The sequence below is a fragment of the Rutilus rutilus genome (assembly GCF_951802725.1).
Source record: "Rutilus rutilus genome assembly, chromosome: 10".
Lineage (NCBI taxonomy): Eukaryota > Metazoa > Chordata > Actinopteri > Cypriniformes > Leuciscidae > Rutilus > Rutilus rutilus.
The window spans coordinates 16952562-16975561 of record NC_140215.1 but is presented as its reverse complement, the minus strand read 5'-3'; the positions used below and the strand labels follow the sequence as shown (position 1 = coordinate 16975561).

The 23000-nt window shown below is 37.0% G+C and overlaps 1 protein-coding gene across 11 annotated transcripts in view; it reads right to left on the bottom strand.

Annotated features, from left to right (window-relative positions):
• Positions 1-23000, bottom strand: part of stxbp5l (syntaxin binding protein 5L) — a 138967-nt gene that overhangs the window by 36994 nt on the left and 78973 nt on the right. For all 11 annotated transcript variants that reach the window (XM_084420869.1, XM_084420874.1, XM_084420872.1 and 8 more), the window contains exons 6-17: positions 18592-18655; positions 17123-17206; positions 13466-13589; positions 12133-12208; positions 10196-10353; positions 7946-8018; positions 6763-6910; positions 6582-6649; positions 3287-3327; positions 987-1204; positions 522-688; positions 222-347 (exon numbers count right to left, since the gene is read on the bottom strand). In XM_084420869.1, coding sequence (XP_084276995.1) covers positions 222-347; positions 522-688; positions 987-1204; positions 3287-3327; positions 6582-6649; positions 6763-6910; positions 7946-8018; positions 10196-10353; positions 12133-12208; positions 13466-13589; positions 17123-17206; positions 18592-18655 — 1347 coding nt within the window. The remainder of the gene's footprint in view (positions 1-221; positions 348-521; positions 689-986; positions 1205-3286; positions 3328-6581; positions 6650-6762; positions 6911-7945; positions 8019-10195; positions 10354-12132; positions 12209-13465; positions 13590-17122; positions 17207-18591; positions 18656-23000) is intronic.

The window sequence follows — 23000 nt, the reverse complement described above, 5'->3', positions numbered from 1 at the left end:
CACAATAATGTTTGATTACCATACTCATATACCATGCATGGTACATCAGTCCAAACAGGTAAAAAAAAAAAATCTTGGTATTACCACTGTATATTTTAATGCTAATTCTATGGTATTTATTTGCAAGGAACAGTAGAAGACAGAATATTACATTAGAGGAAAAAGTGAAGATTCCATTGGCTGAATAAAATGGATCAAATAAAAGAGGAGGAGTCACTTACAGTCCATAGGCAGAGTTTAAATCCAGGCTGGTGATTTGTTGTGGCGGCTCGCCATCAATCCATAATAACTGAACCACCAGCTCCGCCTGGTATCCAGGAGGCATTCGGATCATACGATCTTTAACCCTGAGAGGCAAGTATTCCAATTTAGTTTAATGTGGAATCAATTTTTTTTGTTAAACTTTCATTAAACCTAATATGTTCTATATTGTATTGTCTAGTAAGTAAGCTAACAATGTCCCGTCAAGTCCTACATACAGTAGAAAAACATAAAACATTGTGATTTTTGTGTAGTCTAACTTGAGGCAAGGGATGCTGTCCCGCGCGTTGTCCGGCGTGTTGCTGCGGGGACTGGGGGGTTGTGGTTGGGGTGAGAGACCGCTGGGGTCTGAATAACATGGAGTGTTCTCTGTGTCCGACGGAGAGATGACGTCCTCCATTTCACACTGCAGCCGCACCTCTAAGGACTTCAATGGAGTATTCACACACAATATAAAGTTAATCCATAGTATGCATTTAAAAAAGAAGAAATTTTGAAGAATATTTTAACTGATTTTGTCCATTCAATAAAAGTCAATTGGGTCCAGAGTTGTTTTGGACCCAATTGGGTTTAATTATTTGGACAAAATCAGTTGTGATATTCTTTAACATATTATTCTATATACAGAAAGACCATACAAAGGCATGAGGGTGAGTAAATGTTGACAGAATAATTTTTTTGGGGTGAACTATCCCTTTAAAACAACAGAAGTTTTCTCAACTCACCGTGATGGTGGTGTTGGCGTCATGTTTGCTGAAGCGGTACAGGATGACGTGGGCACTGATGCCGACTACACAAAAGATACGGCTCTGCGGGCACCAGCTGATCATCTGAACGGCGTAGGGGTCTTCCTCAACAAGCTCGCCGCCGCGTCCCACGTCTCCACTCTTAGGATTCTCAAATACCTTTGATGTCTTGAGCTTATACAACATCTGCAGTGTGACTGACAGAGATGGAGGTTATCACCTCATCACATCGTATTACATAATGAATATGATGCACAGGGTGTTAAAACGGAAATAATGCCTTAAATGAAAATATTCTGTGTTTAGTCCAAGTTAAGCTTAATCGACAGCACCTAATGGTGGCATGATTACCACAAAGAATAGTGTCTCTACTTTTAGAAAGAAAGAAAAAAACGGTTTAAATCAAGACATTTAAGGCACATTCACACCATGGTTGATAACTGTAATGATAACTATAATTATAAAGTTTTAATAATTGCTATAATTTTTTGAGAATAGAGAAGTCCACACCACACTTCAACAATAACAACACAGAGGAATAATATCTTTGGAATCACATTCAGAACTATACCGCATGGCGGTACAAAATATGACCGCCGCTCAGGCCTGCTCTGGCTTTCCACAAAAATAAATGACGTGGAGCAATTTGGCTGTATTGCGTGTTTATGTAAAAAAAGTAGCAGTATGTGCATGTCTGTCTGTGTGTGTGTATGTGTGTGTGTTTGTGTGTGCGCATGTGTGTGTGTGTGTGTGTGTGTGTCTGTGCATGTGGATTTGTATGTGTGTGTATGGGTGTGTGTCTGTGCGTGTGGATGTCAGTGTGTGTGCATGCTTGCGTTTGTTTGTATTCCTGCATGTGTGTGTGTGACAGTATCATCCTAAACCAGCAACCCTTCGCTCAACAGCACCATCTACAGGCCGATGAGTGTACAGTCACTAAATGTGCACATAAATGAATTTATTTTATACCCCCCCATGGATGAAATTCTACGAAGCTTAGCATACCCCCAGAGGATGTCAAGTTAATCATACACATGAAATATGGTTCAGTTCTGAACATCTCAACTGAAGATAGGGGCGATTAAAGCAGAATAATATTGCATTTTCATTTTTTATGGGAGGGGCGCAAATCACAAATGAGTGATTATGGGCTAGGTTGATGTGGGCCCTTAAGACCAACATACCATAAAAATTTCTTCATCCTCGGTGCCACGGTTCAAGTAGTTATTTAGGAAAAACTGCATTTTTTGGGTTTGGGGGGGCCCAGCGCGGGGGGGGGAGTGGCCCCCGGGGACCAAACGAAATTTTTCGGTAAAAGTCTAGTGGGGCTACATGCCCACCAAATTTCATGTTCCCCGGTGTTTCGGTGTCCCTGGTATCGTTGACGGAAAATTCAGTAGATTGACAAAAAAAAAACAAAAAAAAAAACCTTTGACAATCCCTATATGACCGCTTTTGCTAGCTACGCTAGCGGCGGTCATAATAATTTTTTTTCAGCTGATGACAGCCAATCAGAGCTTGTACATTTAAAGCAGAAGACGACATATCCGCAGCACGCACTTATAACAAACAGAACGTTACTGTTCATTGGTGTGAATGCTAATAAAGTTATTTTTATACTTATCTTTATAGTTATCATTCTTGGTGTGAACAGGCCTTAACAAAGGAAGTGAATGGGGTCAATCTGTTAACAATAAAATAGACACATTTCTCAACAGTATAGCCACAAGACGTAAACAGTATCTGTGTTAAAAAAATGACACATTAAACTTGTCTGTGTAAAATTATATTCAGCTTATTGCAACAGAACACCACCCTCTAACCTTAGTTTGATTGTAAAATTATGATTTAAACAGCTTCATGGCTTAAATAGCAGACTAAAGTTAACACAATCATTAATGAAAGTTCTTTTATAAAATTATAAACGTATTATTTCTGTACAAATCCTCCAAAATTGTCCTCACTGTAACCTCAATATATTTGTTTAATAGTAAACAAGGGATGATCTAGGGATGATGTGGTAATCAACATTATGCCAAAAATGCTGTCAAATGAGCTTAACTTGTATTGAACCCGGAATACTCTTTTAAGTAATGCCCATGGTTGTGAAACCATCACATATAGGTGTGGTATTTGGATGTCCATTTGGGTCATATTGGGTTTGAATTGTAAAGAATGAAATGAAAAATGAGGAATCATATGGCAGAGGTAAGAAAGCATGAGACGGAACAGCATGAGGCTGAAGGGGGGGACAAGCTCTTCAAAGCGAAGACACTTACTCGCTGTGGCATCCCAAAACTTTATCGATCCGTCTGCATGTCTGTGGGGGACAGCAAAGAGGAAGGACAAAGAGTGATCGTATGAGCGAATGAGTGTATGTGTTAAATCGCTTAAGAGGAAGCAGGCAATGACAGCTATGGAAACAGGAGGGAAAAAGAGGCAGAGAGAACAACAGGCAGGGTCAATAGCACTATTGAATTAAAGCGGAGAAGTGCGATACATTTACCAATGAGAGCCAAGCAGGAGGCACATTTAGACATCACTGACTTCAAGTGAAAAAAACGCAATCAATGCATGCTTCAGAAGTACAAAAACAAAATCAATCCAGAGTTTTCAAGCAAATAAAAATTCTATAAATGACCTCCATGTGTGGGTGGAAAGTTTCACTTTCTGAGACAGGGGTGTCAAACTATTTTGAAGAGTCACCTTGTGTGGGCCGATTTGTTCATTTGTTATACCTGCACAACACAACTTCTGAAACTACTAAAGATAAAGATTATGCTTTCAAAAAAATAATAAAAAGGGAGCACATAGATTTTACTACTTTCATTAAGAAGCCTTTAGATGACATAAACATATGAAATCATAACATCAGTTGACAGTTAACCCTATAGCAGTTCAAAAACAAAACTGTATGCGTTTAGCGGAAGAACATTGATTTGTGCTCCAGCCCTGCGTGACTCTGCTTTATGAGAAGCAGGATAACCATATGCATCCGCATTCACTACTATGCTTAATAAATATAACCAATTTAGATGGAAAGGATCTCAAGCTGACTAGCTGAAGACGTTCCTGTAGCTATACCCATTAATAGACATGGCACTACATATGGCAATTTATGTTTTCAATAAAATACCTTAATCACCTGTTGAGTAATAAAAATGCCATCTCCACGTCACTTTTAAAACATTTCAAATTCCTTATAGTCCTCACCATCTCCGAAAAGCCAAGCAAAGCTAATGTTGATCCTTGTTTTATTGCGAGCTCTGTCATATTCTCTTTTTGCCAGCAGACTCTCCTCTTTTTTTTAAATGGGTGATTCCCCAGAGGTTTGAGATATAGCATGCCCCATGTCAACCATGGAGCAACATTGAATTTCCGATGAAAACCATCCCAGCAGGTCTAAAATCTAAACCTTATAATAGGCTTACCATAGTGAATCAGGGTAAGACAAAAACACGTTTTGGAAGAAGGACTGATGATGTATTGACTCGTTATTTACATTTTGTTAATTCTGAAAAAAGTTACATAATGTACCTTTAAATGCTACAGATTGCTGTCTATTTTTTTATTCCAATGCCTAAGTTTCAAATGTATGTACAAATTTTTTTATCAGGAATGATTCTTTGGTAACTGAATACATAAGACATGTCACACACACAAAAAAAAATTGTCAAATAAAGACTAAATCATTACAGTTTCCAATAATTTTATGCAACAATATTTCAAAAGTAGCATATAAAGCATACTGCTCAAATACCTTCAAGTTTAGCTGTAATGGTAAAACTGACATGTTTTGTTAAATCAATTTGTAATATATACTAGCCTACCGTTCAAAAGTTTGTGGTCAATAAGGATATTTTTTTAAGAAATATATTTTTTTCAGCACAAATATATAAAATGTATCAAAAGTGGAAGTAAAGATATTTACATTGTTGTAAAAATATATATATATGTATATATTTCAAATTAAAGGTGCATTGCGCGAGAGTCTGAGTTTTCGCAGAACTACGCCCCCTCTGGCGGCAAGCGAAACTGCAACCAGAGGTGTGCACGCTCACGGACCACATGCACACGCACGCTTGCACGAGCTCGAGCTGGTCATAACCCAAGGAGCATCAGCCGCACAAATCTTTTGTTTACAATCATAATGTCTTCAGAGGTAATAAAGTTTTAAATCTGCAAGTAATTTAAAATATGTGAAAGGAAAGGCAATTGAGTAAATAACACACTTATGTGTGAGGGAAAAAATGGGGGTAGTAGAAAACTTCGTTTTTTATTCCCATCTATCTCCATGTTGAACTGTGTTATGTGTTTACTGTATCCACTTATGACTATTATTATGGAAACACGTTCATGAACAATATAAGTTATAACTTTGTAAAAGCTCAAAATTGTAATCATGATACCATACCATACACAGTCGGTCAACAAAGTACACCCAAATGTCTCAAGGTAATAAACAATCAAGTGGCACTATGACGTTACCATAAAAGCCAAACAGGCTAATCCGCCGAAGATTTGCGGGGGTTTAGCCTGTTTTATTGATCAGCTAAGTAGCATATTCCAATAGCAATACATCGTAATTAAGCAGTAATTTGCTCAAAATTTGTGTCTAAGTATCTAACTTATATATCAGCATTTTATATCACAATCATTCTGAACCTGATCACTGACAATGGTAAGTTAGTAAAACCTATTCCGATTGTACATTTATCTAGCTTACGCTAAAGCATTACACATTTTATGGATCGTCATTTATTGTCATTATTGGCCGTATCAGACATTAGAGAATGGGATATATCTTACCTTTTTATCAAGAAAAAAGCCAACTGAGGATCCCGTTTGAGCCCTAGAGCAGACCGGAGATCTCTCCATTTGTTGAAAGCCTTCCCTATGTTTACTCTCGAGTCTCGTCTTACCCCGACGCCTGTCTGACTCCAATTTGGACCTTTTGGTTGCACTAGACAAAAGTTCTCTTTTTTTTTTTATCTTACGTGGAGTTTGCGTTGGTGTTTGAAATGAACTACAAGCCGGTCTCTTAGAATCCATTTTCTACGGAGAATGGCGGCGTCGGCGCATACACAATCACAAACCTGCCAGACATATGAGCGTGCCGTGAACGCGCATGACGTCACGCCCAGTCTCAGATTCCGACCCGAATCCCTCTTATTTATTTTACTGTACAGGATTATAGAGGCAATCGCAGTGATCAGAGAAGGGCTCAGTCAGCCCATCTGGCAATTGTTTAAGCATGTATGGGTTAGAAAACGGGTATTTTTAACATGAAAAGTTGCGCAATGCACCTTTAATGCTAATCCTGAAAAAAATTATAATAATTTGATCAAATAAATGCCACCTAGGTGAGCTAAAGAGACTTCTTTAAAAAACATTAAACATTTTACTGACCCCAAACTTAAACTGTGGCTTATTCTAAGGTGTAAGCATGCAATACCAGAAATAATCAATAAAATAATACTTAATATGATACATGATACTGACATTTAGCCTTGTTTCTGAGCTTTCAGCCACAGATGCATGTTGAAAACATAAAGCACACACAAATTCACTTACCCTGTAACGATAATCTCTGGATACGTCTGCGAACCGACCGTCCATGTGCCACCACTGACCGGCCACTCCTGAACACAAAAAATATATAAAAAAAATTAAAAAATAATAGATGATGTTACAATGGAAATCGAGAAACTCAAAAAAAAAAAACATTGTAAATTAGCTTAGAACTTTGACAAACCTTGTGACTATAGCCGGTCTTTTTGTGTTTGGCTCCTATGGAGTAAAGCACGGGTATGATGTCGGGGGGACAGTCAGCAAAGTAAGCAGTGCACGTGACTGGAGACTCATGGACGTCCATGGGGTATGGGTTCTCAAAGATAGGAAAACTAAAGGAGAGAGAGATTTATAAATGAACAACAGGTATTTATTAAACAGAAGATTTCTCTGAAGTCTGATTGGAATATATCACATTCAAAATTTCATAAAATAGCCTATATCCATAAACGCATCTGTGCCCGCACATTAACTGACTGACTTCTGTATTAATGTGCATTACGTTGCTACAGGCAAGCGTAAACAGAATACATCAGGGTCTCCAACCTTAAGTGACAGCTACCTGAAGGGGATCAAATGATCTGCAGGGCTACAAATTTGAAATACATAAGAATGAGTGTTATCAAGATAAAAGAAACTGAGGCTATTTATAGAAAGTGCCCTGTGGGCAACTCTATGTGGGCTACCAGGTACTGACTCCCACGAGTACTATATTGAAGCCACTGAACTACATTTATGCAACTGAACTATATTACTCAAAAAAGAATAAAAAATTAAGAATATATTATTATTAATATATTCTTATATATATATATATATATATATATATATATATATATAAAATAAAAAATATACATTTATTTATGGCTAATTTAATGGAATATATAGATGACTGTCTGGTTCTGAGAAGGTTTGAATGCCACAGTTTGTTTGTTCCTGCACTGTGTCTTTGTGAAGAAATGGCCTTAAAGCAGAGAAAACATTTGATGTCAAACTGCCAAAGTCTCTAAAAGAGACAAACGGCCAGTCGGTGTGTGTCTGTGTACGAGTGTCAGGCTGACCTTGGATCTTGTTCTTAATAATGACTCATTTGATGGATGTTTATGAGTGACAACTCCATGATATTTACCCTTAACAGATAAACACACACCCACACAAACTCAGATTTAAACCCTTTTTCACAAACCATCTTTAAAATAACACACACACACAATATTTATTGAGTGTTGAGCGATGTTGCCTCTGGTGGAAGTACTAGTGTGAGGTGTTGTTGGAGTACATCACATTGAGTTACATCATTCAGACACACACACATGGCAGGAAGTGTGTGAGTATGATAGTGGAAAGAGAAAGATGAGATTGCTCACTTGCTCTGGGTTAAATCGACCACAACGAAATCTTTCTCCAGCAGAACCACCACCGCATACGGCTCCTGGACCTCTGTCAACACAAACACATCTCAACAAATCACCATCTATGAATTCTAGACAATGACAGCACAAGAATAGATTCAATACTCTAGATGTATGGATATTACTTAATTTATAGGAGAAGTAATATAGTACAAGACTGGACCCCATTGACTTTCATTGAATGAAAAACTGATATAAAAATATGTTTTAATTTTTAAATTAATTATATTATAAATATTTATGTTCCACAGAAGTCAGTCATACAGGTTTTCATTATAAATGACAGAATTAGATTTTTTTGGGTGAAATATCCCTGTAATAAATAGATGATAAAGATGATAGAACTTCAAATTTCACTTTAAAATTCGTTATTTTTGCAATTTTATTTATTCTGGTGGTGTAGAAATTACACACTTCAGCTTTAATCTTTGTAAGGGAAAACTGGTGACAAGGTGACATCTTGTTGTGTATTTGTGTGTAACAATTAAGCTCTGGAGACACAGTGGAATCCTAATGATACATGATTCTCATGTTCTCTTTTATAAAAACTGTAATGGTCATGAAGATGTATAATGTACAATGTATAATGTACAATGTGTGTTGGTTAGAGTGAACAAACAAGCAGAGAGTAGCAGGGAGACAAGCAGGGAGAAAGGAAGATAAAAATGGGTAACAATTGAAATCACTTCACATTTGGTGGATGCTTGCTGTTTCTTTTCTGTTGTATTCTGGGTAACAAATTCTGTGCATGTGTGTATATGTGTATATGTACTTGACAGGGCTTTGCCTGCCAAGAGAGAGAGAGACGGATATAGCGACTCTTTCTTTCCCCTTGACTGAACAGAGCCAAAGATGTCACTCCTCAAACCATTTAGAATCAATTCTTATGTAGCATTTCCCCTTACTGATGTCAGATTTACAAACGAGTTATTCGTTTAAGCTGTTTGTTTCTAAAGATAATATGGAATCGATTTACAATGCATTTACACTACTGTTCAAAAGTGTCTCTTATACTCACCAAGAATGTGAATAAAAAATAAAATAAAAAAGAAGAAATTTTATTACAATTTAAATAGCCTGTTGTCTATTTCAATATATTTTAAAATGAATTTTTAAAATGTATTCCTGTAATCACAAAGCTGAAATGTCAGCAGTCATTACTTCAGTATTGAGTGTCACATGATCCTTTAAAAATCCTTCTATTCAGATTTGGCGTTCAATAAACATTTCTTAATATTTCTGTGGGAATCAAAAAACTATTTTACTGTGAGCCTTTAATGCAACCTTGGTGAGCAGAAGAGATTATTTCTAAAACATAAAAAAATCTTTACCAAACTAAAACTTTTGAACGGTAGTGTATTCATACACTAATAAAGATATATATAAAATTCATAATGCAGTTAGAGCGGGAATGAAGGCTTCGTCGGGACAGCATTCTTGCAATGCACGGAGAAGAGCAATTGCTCAACATTTTAAGATGAAGAGGCGCTCTTTTGGTATTCAACTGCGATAACTAATGTGCTCACTCACAGAATCAGACACTGCTGCTTTTCTATATAATCCATTCCCCGGTATGAATTATGACCACTTGGTTCATCATTGGTCCGTTGGGTCGGATTCAGAGTTCATTTTTTTCATTCGGACAGAGACCACCTGATTCAGGCGATCTCAAAGTGATTGTTTTGGTACAGATCCGAGCGCGATTGCCAAGTTCATATATGCATAAACGAACCGAACTAAAGGAGAAAATGCATCAGGTTTAGAAACAAACTTTCAAACGAGCCAGGTGTAAAAACGTAGTTTTCGTAGAAAACGAAAAATAGTTAAGGTGATGACATCAAACTTGAACAAATGCAAAAAAAAAATTGAAATACAACTAAAACTTAATAACAGCTAAAACAGTACAATTAATAGTATTTAAATAAATACATATTTCAAAAAAGTAGAAGAACAGGAACTCTACTGTGTGATGATACAAACTACTGTGTGAATCAGATGTTTGAACTGGTTTATTAGAAACGGTCAGAATGAATCAATTGATTCACTTAAATGAATCTCCTCTCCACTCTCTTTTAACAACAATGGATTAGGTCTACAATGAGACAAAGAACAAAAACTTAAGTTTACTCAGTCCAATTAAATGTTCCCCCAAGAACAAGACAACTGATATGGAAGACAGGAGACTGAAGCGCTCAGCATACTCACCGTTGATATAGGGAGTGTCACAGAGCACCATGAAGTCCACTATTGGATAGTCCATCTCTAACACTGTGATGGCTTTGCCATGCATGATGGTTAGGGTGGGTCTCCGTCCTGCCTTATCATACGAAAGCCCTCCGGAAAAGACTACAAAGGCTTCACTACTGGAAGACAGAAAAATGTAAAAGTGTAAATGAAAAACCTAATTTTGTCTGTCTGAAATTAATTATTCATCATGTCAAGACCCATAGCTTCTATCTTATTGGAAGGAGACTTTCATGCCACACAAAACAACCTTGCTTTGACTTCGAAGGTCCTCTCAATATGTTGCATTGTTTCAATTTAAAGTCTTATTCACAACCCTGAAATATTCAGTCTCTATGCAAAATAGGAAGAAACAAAAGGGGAAAAACAACATTACAGCCAAACTAATTTAAAATATCATTAAAACTGAGGCGACCACTTATGACCACTTCTTTGAACAGACGGGGAAAAAAACAAACAATCAAAGATGGAAGTTTCTTCAAATTATGTTTTGCATCTCCCGAGGAAAACAGGCGTTTATAAAAACAGGCAGTAAACTTGAATTGTTTTGTGACAAGATAAAACAGCAGTAATGGTTCTTGAGTGGCACATCTATCGCAAGCAAATAGCAGGATTAAATTAATCCAAAACACTCAAGACTGCATTTCCCATAATTCATTAGCTGTGTTTTGTGTTGCATTCCATTTATCCTCGGAGAAGGGAAATTCCTGGTCCCCAGTAGGAACTTTTAACTGGAACGCCCCCCTCAACCTAGAGTTGAGACTGGGAAACTCTGGGGAACCACAACAACCCCGAATTCAGAATCCAATATGACTGCTTAGCACAATCAACCATAGTGAAACAGTAGTAACATATTGTTGTCTACTGTCATTCCAGGCCCCGACATCCCTCTTTCGAGGTAAATGGAATGAACCATTAGTCTCAGAGTGGAACCGTCATATATATTTACAAACGTTTAAATGATAGTTTAAAAAGTAAAAACTTTTTAATAAAATGCCATCCATTCTAATGTTATTTCAGGAATTCATAAATTGACACTAAACATCTAAATCTTTTTGAGGAAATAAACCCTTCAAATCTGCCTATTCAGTTTGTGTTGCGTCCATTTTCTCCCTATTAGGATTCGTCCACCAAATGCTTTCAGTTCTGTGATTGGTGGTCCAGCTATGAAATTACAGAGGGCCAAGCAATAGCAAATAAATGAGAGACTAACTGACCAATCATAGCGTCCCTCTAAATGGGTGGGGCTTGTTATCACTAACTTTATGACAAGTTCCGCCCACTGTGGGGAACACAGTTGGGGGGAAAAAACACTGATAAAATAGCTAGCGCTATTCGCTATGGAAAATGCAAGTAATGTTAGTGAGTAGGACATCATTGCTAACAAATTTTTTCCCCAAATCAGAAGTTTATTACAGTCTGTTTCAAACATTTAATCGGCAAATGAGCCATTCTAATGATATTATTTATTATCAACATTGATTGTTTGTGGTGGTGGATTCCAAAATGCCACAATCACTGTTAACAGTCTATGACGCAGAAGTGTCTGTCACTAATTTGCTTTGGTCTGAGTGTTGTCATGATACGGCTTACATTAAATTTAGTTGGTTTAGTGTCATATGTTTTTCAACCCGACCATATTCTGCTAAACTGCACACACCGACTGTGTGATGCAATTATTTGTAATGAGGATTTGCATTTTATTACATTTTATTACATTGTTTTATTTTGGTAATAACTCTCAAACTCACTGTGCTGATTAATTGTTGCATTTCTTATCAAAGGTAACTTGTGCAGTACTATAGAAGAGGACACGGTAAGCTAGGGGTGAGGGGGGCAAGGCTTGTTGCAAGAGTCACAGTTTGCTACTGGTGTGACTTTTTTGTGTGTTCTCTTACCTGTTTCTGGAGGTCTTGTATTCGACCTTGAGAATGGGTTTACATGACTCTTTTCTACCGTCTCTCTGAGTCTTGCCTGAAAAAAACAAAACAGACAAAATGTTAAGTTTTAAATGCATTACATTTTCACCTAAACCTTTCTTACGTTTATGTCGAGAACTTTCTGATTAATAAAACACTTTTCCCAGTGCGAGTGTGTTCATCTTTATATAACCACTGAGCTCAAGGCCAGGACCCCAAACATAGCAGCAAAGATTGAGAGTGAATCACTTATTTCCTGTCAAATCAAACTTGCACACACAAATACACACTGCAAACCCACACACTGAATCATCCTCCATAATGAACACACCTGGTGAGGGGGTGTGTTTGCTGACTACGTCAGAGTCAGATTTCACTAATAGATGGTGAGTCATGGAAGATGGGTCTTTAACTGTCCCTGTGGGTTTACTTAGCTATACTTTGGGATCAAAATGTGGCCCCAGAAGTGAGCCAAGCCTTGAATTGAGGACATCCTTATTCGGGAAAAAAATTCATAAAACAAATTTTTTTTAATCTACTAATTCAAAAAGTCTTGTTTTAATTCTTTTCCCACCATTGATGGAATTTTCCATAATTTATGACACAACAGTTCCCTGCCATTGAAGGAATTTTCACTGCTACGCGGCACGGGGAATTGTAGTCTTTGACAAAAACAAGATTTTTGTTTCAAAACATTGCTTTTTTTAATGAAACTTACCTACATTCAAGTGTTGATAAAAATAATGCATTAAGCTAAGATAAAAGGCAGAGGCTCTGTTCTTTCTTTTAATATATTGCATGTGCATGTTCACAATTTGGGTGTGGGTTAAGGTTAGTATGTTGTAAATATAAATGGCTTTATATAAATGCAGTAATTATATGGTCTATGTAAGTCTATGGTATGTCCTCATTAGGTATAGTATATAAAGGATGATACACAAGCAACATTTTTTTCTAACTAATAGGCCTATCACATATTACATTATAGCAAAAATGCAACTGAAACCGTAATTGTGAATTGTAATTTTAAACACCATAAAAATTATCATATGGTAATTGGAGGTCAATGCTTTTTTATTTGTCCAGGCCTATTCATTTCTTTAAAAAATATATAATTTATACAGAGCATGACTGTAATTGTTACATGTTTCAGCCTTGTTTCAGTAAAAATTCATAGATATGCACCTATCCTTAAATTTAATGAAGCTCATTAAAAGGTTTAAATGTTTAAAATAAACAACAGTGAACCAGCTTTGAATAAGATTATTATTAATATGTTGAAAAAAAAAACATGCTTTATGTGTGTACCCACCATGAGGGAAGGTGACTTGAAAAGGTTTGGCTGTGTTTCTCATATTCCACATGCTCAGACTGCCGTCCGAATGACTGCACATGAACTGCCGCCCCTCGTGATGCCAGCTTACAGAGTGAATGGCCTGACAGAGAGAATAGAGAAGCGAGCAGGATTGCATTAATGAACATTTAAAAGTATGCCCAGATTATAATACAACTCATTTATTTCATACTGTTTATTTGTGGCCTTTGTGAGAGGACAGGAAATAAGGACGAAAGTGATCACAAATGATAAAAAAGGAGGTTTAAAAATAAACCTCTAAGAACTGCATAGTATGTGTGTGTGTATATATATAAGTGGAACAAGTTATATAATAATGTGAACAATTCTTCTTGAGCACCAAATGATTAGAATTATTTTTGAAGGATCATGTAGAAGACTGGAGTAATGATGCTGAAAATTCAGCTTTGCATCACTGGAATAAATTACATTTTAAAACATGTTAGGATAGAAAACAGTTATTTCAAGTTATAACTAGATGTACCGCATGGCGGTACAAAATATGACCGCCGCTCAGGCCTGCACTGGCTTTCCACAAAAATAAATGACGTGGAGCAATTTGGCTGTATTGCGTGTTTATGTATATAAGTTGTATATTTTAAAAGACTGTCTGGAGTATTCCTGTGGATCATGGATAATTTAGAGTTTTGTAATTATTTGCTATTACTATTTAAGTTTTATATCAAAAGTCATTAGTTTAGACACTTAACATCCGTAATGTGAAAATGTCACATTCATAACAGTGGTTTTCCCTACATAATGTATTATAAAAATGAGTTTCAAAAACACACGTATTGTGTTCAAGCAAGTCTTTTTCATGCTACATTGGTAACAACAAACAGCTTTTTAAACAAAAAACAAAACAAAATTAAACTCATTCCCACTGTACCTAGTAGAACACTTAAGTAAATGTCCCATTGAAATTAATGGGATTTTATGGATTTAGGTGAAGAAAGTGTACACATAATACATTTTGGTCTGTACCATGAAGAGAAAACTGATTCAACTATATAAACTATATATTTTCTGAAAGCGTAGACTCTCAGGATGTGATCTAACATGGCATGAAACATGTCCCACCCACCTCATTAGTATACTGCCCAAGCATAACACATTGGGTATTGGTAAATCGGGTATATGGCTGATACCTAAAAAAAGTAGTAGTATGTGCTTGTCTGTCTGTGTGTGTGTGTATGTGTGTGTGTTTGTGTATGTGTGTGTCTGTGTGTGTCTGTGCGTGTATGTATGCGTGCGTACATGTGTGTGCGCGTGTGTTTGTGTGTGTGTGTGTGTGTCTGTGCGTGTGGATGTCAGTGTGTGTGCATGCTTGCGTTTGTTTGTATTCCTGCATGTGTGTGTGTGACAGTATCATCCTAAACCAGCAACCCTTCGCTCAACAGCACCATCTACAGGCCGATGAGTGTACAGTCACTAAATGTGCACATAAATGAATTTATTTTATACCCCCCCATGGATGAAATTCTATGAAACTTAGCATACCCCCAGAGGATGTCAAGTTAATCATACACATGAAATATGGTGCAGTTCTGAACATCTCAACTGAAGATAGGGGCGATTAAAGCAGAATAATATTGCATTTTCATTTTTTATGGGAAGGGGCGCAAATCACTAATGAGTGATTATGGGCTAGGTTGATGTGGGCCCTTAAGACCAACATACCATAAAAATGTCTTCATCCTCGGTGCCACGGTTCAGGTAGTTATTTAGGAAAAACTGAATTTTTTGGGTTTGGGGGGGGGGGCCAGCGCGGAGGGGGAGTGGCCCCCGGGGACCAAACGAAATTTTTCCGTAAAAGTCTAGTGGGGCTACATGCCCACCAAATTTCATGTTCCCCGGTGTTTCGGTGTCCCTGGTATCGTTGACGAAAAATTCAGTAGATGACGGAAAAAAAAAGAAAAAAAAAACTTTGACAATCCCTATATGACCGCTTTCGCTAGCTATGCTAGCGGCGGTCATAATAATGTTTCACAATATTATGTTTTTACTGTATTTTTTTATCAAATCAGTGAACATCAGTGAACATAAGAGACTTCTGTCAAAATCAATAAAAAAAAAATCTTACTGGGGGAAAAAGACAGAGAAGTAACAATAGAAAACAGTCAGAGAAGTGAAAAGAGGGAGAACGAAATGTGTGCATCCTCAATTTGGCTCCATAAATTAGAGAACTGAAGACATGACTAATAGTTCCTGCTTGTGAAAGTCTCTCTCTCTCTCTCTCTCTGACCTTCATCCATCTAAGAGTCAATAATCCGATATCAGTAATTACTCCACCATCAAAGCAGCCTGATCTCCACTCATCTACTCGCTAATGTCACACAGTAAATAACAAGTGAAATGATATTGGCGTCAGATTTATTTGATGTTAGTTGGGAGTGTGTATGAAAGGGGTTTAAAGTGTATGAGGGTGATGTTTAGTATACTTTAAATGAATGAGAGGGAAAGAGAGTTTTGTATCTTTCCAAATCTAATCCATTTCCTTTCAACATTAACTAACGTGTCCTTTTGTGTCTTTTGTCTCATTCCCAGTAACTCGCTTCTTTCCTCACTCCCTCGTTCAAAATGCTTTCTATTTAAAGTACATTTTTCCACACACGTGTGCATACCAGGCGGGCATCTAAAGCAGCAATTAGCAGACCCCTAGACATTTCCATTTACCCACTCTGACAAACGCTTGCCGAGCGACGGTGCCTGAGACTCCCTCCGCACAGGCAGCGCTGACAGATGATCAGAGGGTGCCGTCACCGAACTGAAACCCGCAGTAAAGGGCTGGAAGGAGAAAAGGGCGAGTTTTTGGAAGGTTTTGTGCGTGCCGCTGTGAGCCAAGGGGCGCTGTGATTGAAACATGTTTTGGAAGGATGAATGCGAGCAGCTGGCTGCAGGAGGCAGTTCCTGTTTCAGAAGGAAGATAAAGTTGTGTGCCAAGCAGTGATTATGCTAAACACATCCACATGGCACAAGGCGGGAAATTAAATCAGAAAAGTGACTTGTGCTCAGTGTTGTTGTAAATCAGCAACAATGTGGGGGAAAAAATGAGCAGATGAGCCAAGTGCTTTGTACCAAAAGTAAATTTACTTGGACAATGGAGAGCGAGAGAGACGTCATTTTTTATTTATATAGCCTCGGTTTTTTGTTCCTTCTCCAATTTATTTTTGTTTGTCTTGTTTTTTGCTGAGGGCTGGATAATAACAAGATGATACACCGGAGCTTGTGGGTCACAGATGCGCACACACACAAACACACACACACAGAGACTGAGACGCAACAAATAATATGAATGTAAAAATCAAACAGAGTATGTGTGTACTGTATGCGCATACATAAACACTGTATGTACTGTAAAAACTTTATGAAATTATATAGAAAAACATTATTTATATATAGAGTTGTTTCTTGTAGATACATGTTTTTCAGGATTCATTGATGAATAGAAAGTTGAATAATAAATGCCATCACAGGAATAAAATTAGATTTTAAATTGTAATATTATCATATTAAACTTCTTTCATAATCTTTTCTTACCAACCCCCAAACATTTGAACAGTACTGTACATATTTATTTTAGCAAAAAAGAAGTGATAAACACTTGACACTCACCTCATCATAGTATATCCTGAAGTCAGCTCTTTTGACCCTCAGGTCCCACATTACTATTGTACCGCTCTCAAAACCTATCAACAACTGAGGGACAGAGAGAGAGAGAGAGAGAAAGAGAGAGAGAGTCTATAAATCCCAAATGGATGGCAATAAATAGTGGAAATAGTGTGTTACAAATGTCAAGAGCTTTTTGGCTGTTTTGATTTCGAACAGAACTGACACACTGGTGATTGGGCATATTTATTATTTAGCTGGACATGAAGAAGCAAGCGCAGATCAAAACAGACCCTTGCTTGATACTGGGAATCCTCTTGCTGTCACAAACATTGGCAGAACGTGTGTTGGGCAAAAATACTGCTTTTCAGAATTGTCTCCCACTAGTTCATGAGTATGAATTTGAATGAAAGGAAAATAAATTATCACATTTTAACAGTTCTTCCTTTAATCCAAATTCAGATTCAACTTCTGCATCCTATCAATCAGACATTGGACTGTCTCCACCTCTAATATTGTCTGTGCTACAGCATATTTTCTGCTTTGTATCCTTTTCCAAAACCTTATCGGTCCCCCAAACTCGTCCGTATCAATTCCCACAATGCATCTGATCTTCTGTGACTACAGCAGCATGTAACCACGGCGATCTTCTCCGATTCTTTTCTTGGAAGATGACCTTGCAGTACCCACTCCAAAATGCCATACCTCCTCCTGGAGATTGCAGATCAGGAAATGCTTTAAAGGAATAGTTAACCCAGAAATGTGTGACCCTGTGTCGTTCTATCCCTGTATTATGTTCATCTTGTCTTATGTTCTTCTAGGAAGCACAAGAGATGTGAGGCAGAATGTCCAAGCTGTTCTTTTCCATACCTTGAAAAGTGGACGGTGAATTATACTGTAAAGCACCAAAAGACCTATGGCTTCAGTAGACTTAAAATATAGTGCAATAGTCTCTTGTGCTTTGATTTTTGTCCTTTTTGGAGCTTGGAAATCATTATCCATTATCCACTGCTCAGAGTTTCTGTCTAACATCTCCTATTTTGTTCCATGGAAGAAAGAAAGTCATACAGAGTCGAAAAACATGAGGGTGAGTATTTGATGATAAAATTGTCGTTTTTGCATGAACGTTCCTTTAAACGATTGTGAATTTGAGTGCATGTGAGAGATGCTTAGCATGCATCCTCAATTCAAGATGTTAACACCAGTAGTTGGGGTGAACATCAGGTCGCATTACAAGTGTATGCGTGCGTGTGTGTGTATCCTGATGAGTGTTAATGAGTCAGAACTGTGCCAACGCATGCAAAGTACCTTTTATAAAGAACTCCAGCAGTCATGCTAAAGAACACTAATGTATTTTTTTTTCCATAATGGGAAGGCTTTGTGCTCACTAGTTCTTAGTTGTTAAAAAAGTTTTGAGCTCTTGATTCAATAGAAAAATGAGAGAGAGAGGGGAAAAAAAGAAATGCATTCCTCACCTTTCCCTCATCTTTTGGACTGTCACTCAGATGAACAACGGGACCTGGATGTGTCTTCGTTGATCTGAGAGGAAGAGAGAAAAAGAAAAACTCCTTCAAAAGCTAACATGACCATGGAAATGACACATTCTCTGTGCTTGTGGCTTGTAGATCATGTCTGTTAGCTCTGAGGTCATCTATATTCTAGCATAATCATAAAAGTTGTCAAAATAAACAAACACACTTGAAATGTACTGTACAGTCTTTCTCTTTCCTGTTACAACAGGAAATACATTAAGACACAAACACATTACATCTGTCATATCATTGATGGGGTCTTTTAGGAATAATATTACCAAAGTCAATTAACTAATGACCATATCTCTGGTTTTGCAGTAATCTCTTGCTTTTAGCCAGAGCATAACATTTGTGGGCAGTTTTTCAAACATTAATTTGAACAGAAATGCACAGAAGAATAAGAATACGAATATGAATAATAAGGAGAATTCGATTTTTGTCAAACTACAGAGAACTGGTAAATGCCATAAAGTTCTGAAAGTGTTTTCAGCAAAATTGGACACATCAAGGTCTTCTTTTCAGCAGCATTTCACAGGCTCAGAGCGACAGGTCAGTAAATGTGCTCTGACAGCCTCCAGTGAAATGACTTCCCTGGTATTGTGTGTCAAGTACAAGAGAAAAATATTAAAGTGACGGTCAGAGTGAGATGGACACAAAGGAGTTTTATACACACACAGACGTCATGCCCATTCACATCGGTTCCCAAATGCAGAATGCAACTAAAAAGTGGCCCTGGTCTTTCTGGCACAGAGCGCCCAACCACACCTGGTCTGCAATACTCCACAGCACAAGTTTTAGCACCACTTACTAGCATAAAAAATATAACATAATGCAGAAACATAAATGCTAAAAATAAATGCTATGAAAATTATTTAACTTAAATAACAGGTCTTTTGGAGCTTATCATTAACATGTTGGCATACTTCTTTGAGCTACAATTTGCCTAATCTTTCCTGGTGTATATGGCACATAAAATTAGAAGAATTTTTACATATTTTAAATGAATTATAATGCTTCTTTCAAACCTTCTTTCAAGTACATACCCAAAATATGCTTGTTCATGAACCCTAGTGTTTTCTTGTCCAAGTAAGGAGAATTAAAGTTGTAAATAGTTAAAGAATATTTAATTTTATTATTTAAAAAAAAAATCATAATTATTTGCTAATAAGCCTAAAAAAATGTTTATTTAGTTGTAACACTTTCCTTTATTACATCTTATCTTAAACTTAAAACTTAAGCTGCACGATAAAAAGTAGTTTTTCTAAGGTGCTCAACTATTTGCACCTTTCGCACACCACTTGCTTTATAGGCATACTGAAAATTCTGTCATCATCACCCTCATGTCACTCCAACACGCCACAGAGTTATTATAAAAATGTCAGAGCTGCTCTTTTTCATGGAACAAAAATATGTGGTGGTCAGTGGTTGTCAAGTTCAAGTTGCAAGTGTGCTTGGATTATTAAAAAAGTTATATATTAGGTTGGGATTTGAACTTTGGAATGCTAGATGAAAAGTGTACCATGAGACAAACATGTCTCGCATATGTACTGAACTTGAGACATATATATACTGTGTGTGTGTGTGTGTGTGTGTGTGTGTGTGTGTGTGTGTGTGTCTTTTCTCGCCTAGGGCACCAAGGCACACACAAGACAATAGATACACATCTCTGTCTGCCTCTGCTGCTGTAAATGTTATTGGACTAGACATTACAGAGATGCTTGGCCAACAAAAACCAGAGTATCCCATAATGCTTCCAGCCATAAGTTTGTTGGCATAGCAGCAAAGAAACTCATTTAGTCAACTAATCAATCACTGTGGAAAAAAAAAGAGAAGAAGAGTATATAAAAACCCTGTGTATTTCTGTACACTCACCAGTCCATAAATAAATAAGCATATTTTAAACATTTATCTGCTTAAATGTTTCATCTGACTGTGTTAGATTAAACATCAATATTAAGCAAATACATGAACAATAAGCTAAAGACCAATACAACTATTTGACCTTCTCTTTCTCAGCTTGTAGCACTTTGTCATGTTAGTGGGCTTGCCCATGGAAACATTCATCACGTGTCCCCTGCAGAATGCTGAGGATACTTTTGTCAACTCATCATTCTTGTATTAATGCTGCTAGTCTGCAAGAGTTGCCAAGAGCAAAATAAGGTAACAAGAGGACAAGTGGACAAGTTATTACGTGACCTAAATTGTATGCCCAGTCCACTCTTGCAACATACACTCAGTCCAAGATGGTTTATATAACTTTGCTATCGGATAGGATTCCCATTCATCTCAATGGCAGTTCCAAGCTCGTAACTAGAAATTATTCGTAGATGTTACGTCAAAGGCAGGAGACAGAAAAATGTCCAAGTCCAACATAAACCCATCTTCCCAAAAAAAAAAATCAAATTTTCAAATCACGGATTTCAAAGGAAAAAGAGGCTTTTTTGCCTCCTTGATGTGGCATTAACTAGCAGGTGCTAAATGGACCATACAGAACTGAGCAATCATACTATAACCCTGTGGCTCATACATCCATAGGTTAAATGCACTAAAAAACGACCATGCTTGTCAACTTTTTCTTAGAAAAAAATTCAACTGTTTGCGCTCAGAGCAAAACAACGTCTGGCAAGATCTTTTGAAGTGCTACTTTCATGTCGAAAGCAAAAATGCTGCAGTGATTCTTCATTAATTATCTGACTTTGCAGCTCTTTTCAGAATAAAGATGAATGAAAATATTTTTTCATTTAAAGACCATGATCCCTAAGATTAAAATCAAGCAGTGACGAGGAAGCATTCAGAAAATCATTTGGTCTTAGTGCAGGTGATTCTGTATACACAGCGCATCTAATCTACAAGACCGTTTTTCTGTGTCGTTATATCACATCGCCACACAGCCACAGCACAAAAACACATACCTCCTCCAAAACCTCATCCACTCCAGTAGTCCTTTATCTTCAGCCTGCAGTCCCTTTGTCTACTGCATGTTTCTCACAAAGGCTGCTTCGATCCGCACCACTTCTCATAATCGACTGACCTTCAACTCCACCAGACCACGACCTGTCCATCATACTAACTCCATTTCTGCAACAACTCTTTTCTTGACTCTGGGATTAAGCAGTGCTATTATTTATTTTTCTTGTGAAGCCTCCTCTTCCTCATTCTTCATTTTATACCAGTAAGGTAAATACAATAAAGATATATACAGTATATAATGTATTAATGTATGTATAATTTATCTTAAATAAAATAAAATGATTATATACTGTATGTATATTATAATATACATAAGAAATAATATAATACATTACAATTTCTCGACTTTAAACAATTAAGGTTTATGAATTAATCTTGATTAGGGTGAGAACAATGAACATATAATTTACGCTAAAAACAATAAAAGCAAAAAGAATATAACAGAGAAAAACAAAAAGCTTTTGTAAATTAAAATGTTGTAATTTTTAATTATTTATTTAAATTTGTCATTAAAATTGTAACACAAAATTATGTGCAGAGAATAATACATAAAATGTCCAAACGAACCGATTCACTTGTGAAGTGAATCTGACTTCGGTGGTGTAGCCATTGCATTTACCAGTAGATCCTAACTGGGCCAGGCTAACAGGTGAAATCTTGAACCATTAGGAAGTTGTGACCAAATTCAAGTAGTTTTGAGTCAGCCAGTGAGACATCGCCTAGAGAGAGGGGAGGGTGACTTTGGAGGGTGTTTCGATTGCTTTCAGTGTCAAGAAATGATGAAATAGAGTGATTATATTACAGAAAGACAAAGGTAGAAAGGATAAAGGACAGATATGTCATCCCTAAACGAGTCTCTGTCTTGCTGGGCTTCAAATCAAATTTCAGTTTGATGGAATGTCCAGCACAGTCTTGAGTCTCTTTTCAGCTGTATTTACTTTGTCTCTGCTCTTTCCATGATGCCTGTTATTGTGATCTAACACACTGATATTCATCATGAGTGTGCCATAATGTACTCCTCTTCCTCTGTTCATCTCTATCTAGAAGAACACACAGCAGGCCATTTAACTTCCCTCTCTAATCGACTATAAGTAACTTTTCAAATACCAACCAACTACCATTAGCAGACTGTCTGCTTAATATCTGCTAAAACTTTATTTTGATGGTTCCCAAACAGGCATTTTACTGACTATAATGAACTCAGCAAGTAGGGCACAACCTAACGCGGGGCTAGCTGTAACACACTTATTTAAAATACTTCCACACATGCTAACATGATGCAACTTACTGTATTTCCTAGTTGCCATATCAACACTACATAGAGAAAACATTGCGGCAAAATTCAGAAATCTTTGGAAGATATGACTGAACATTTATTTAAC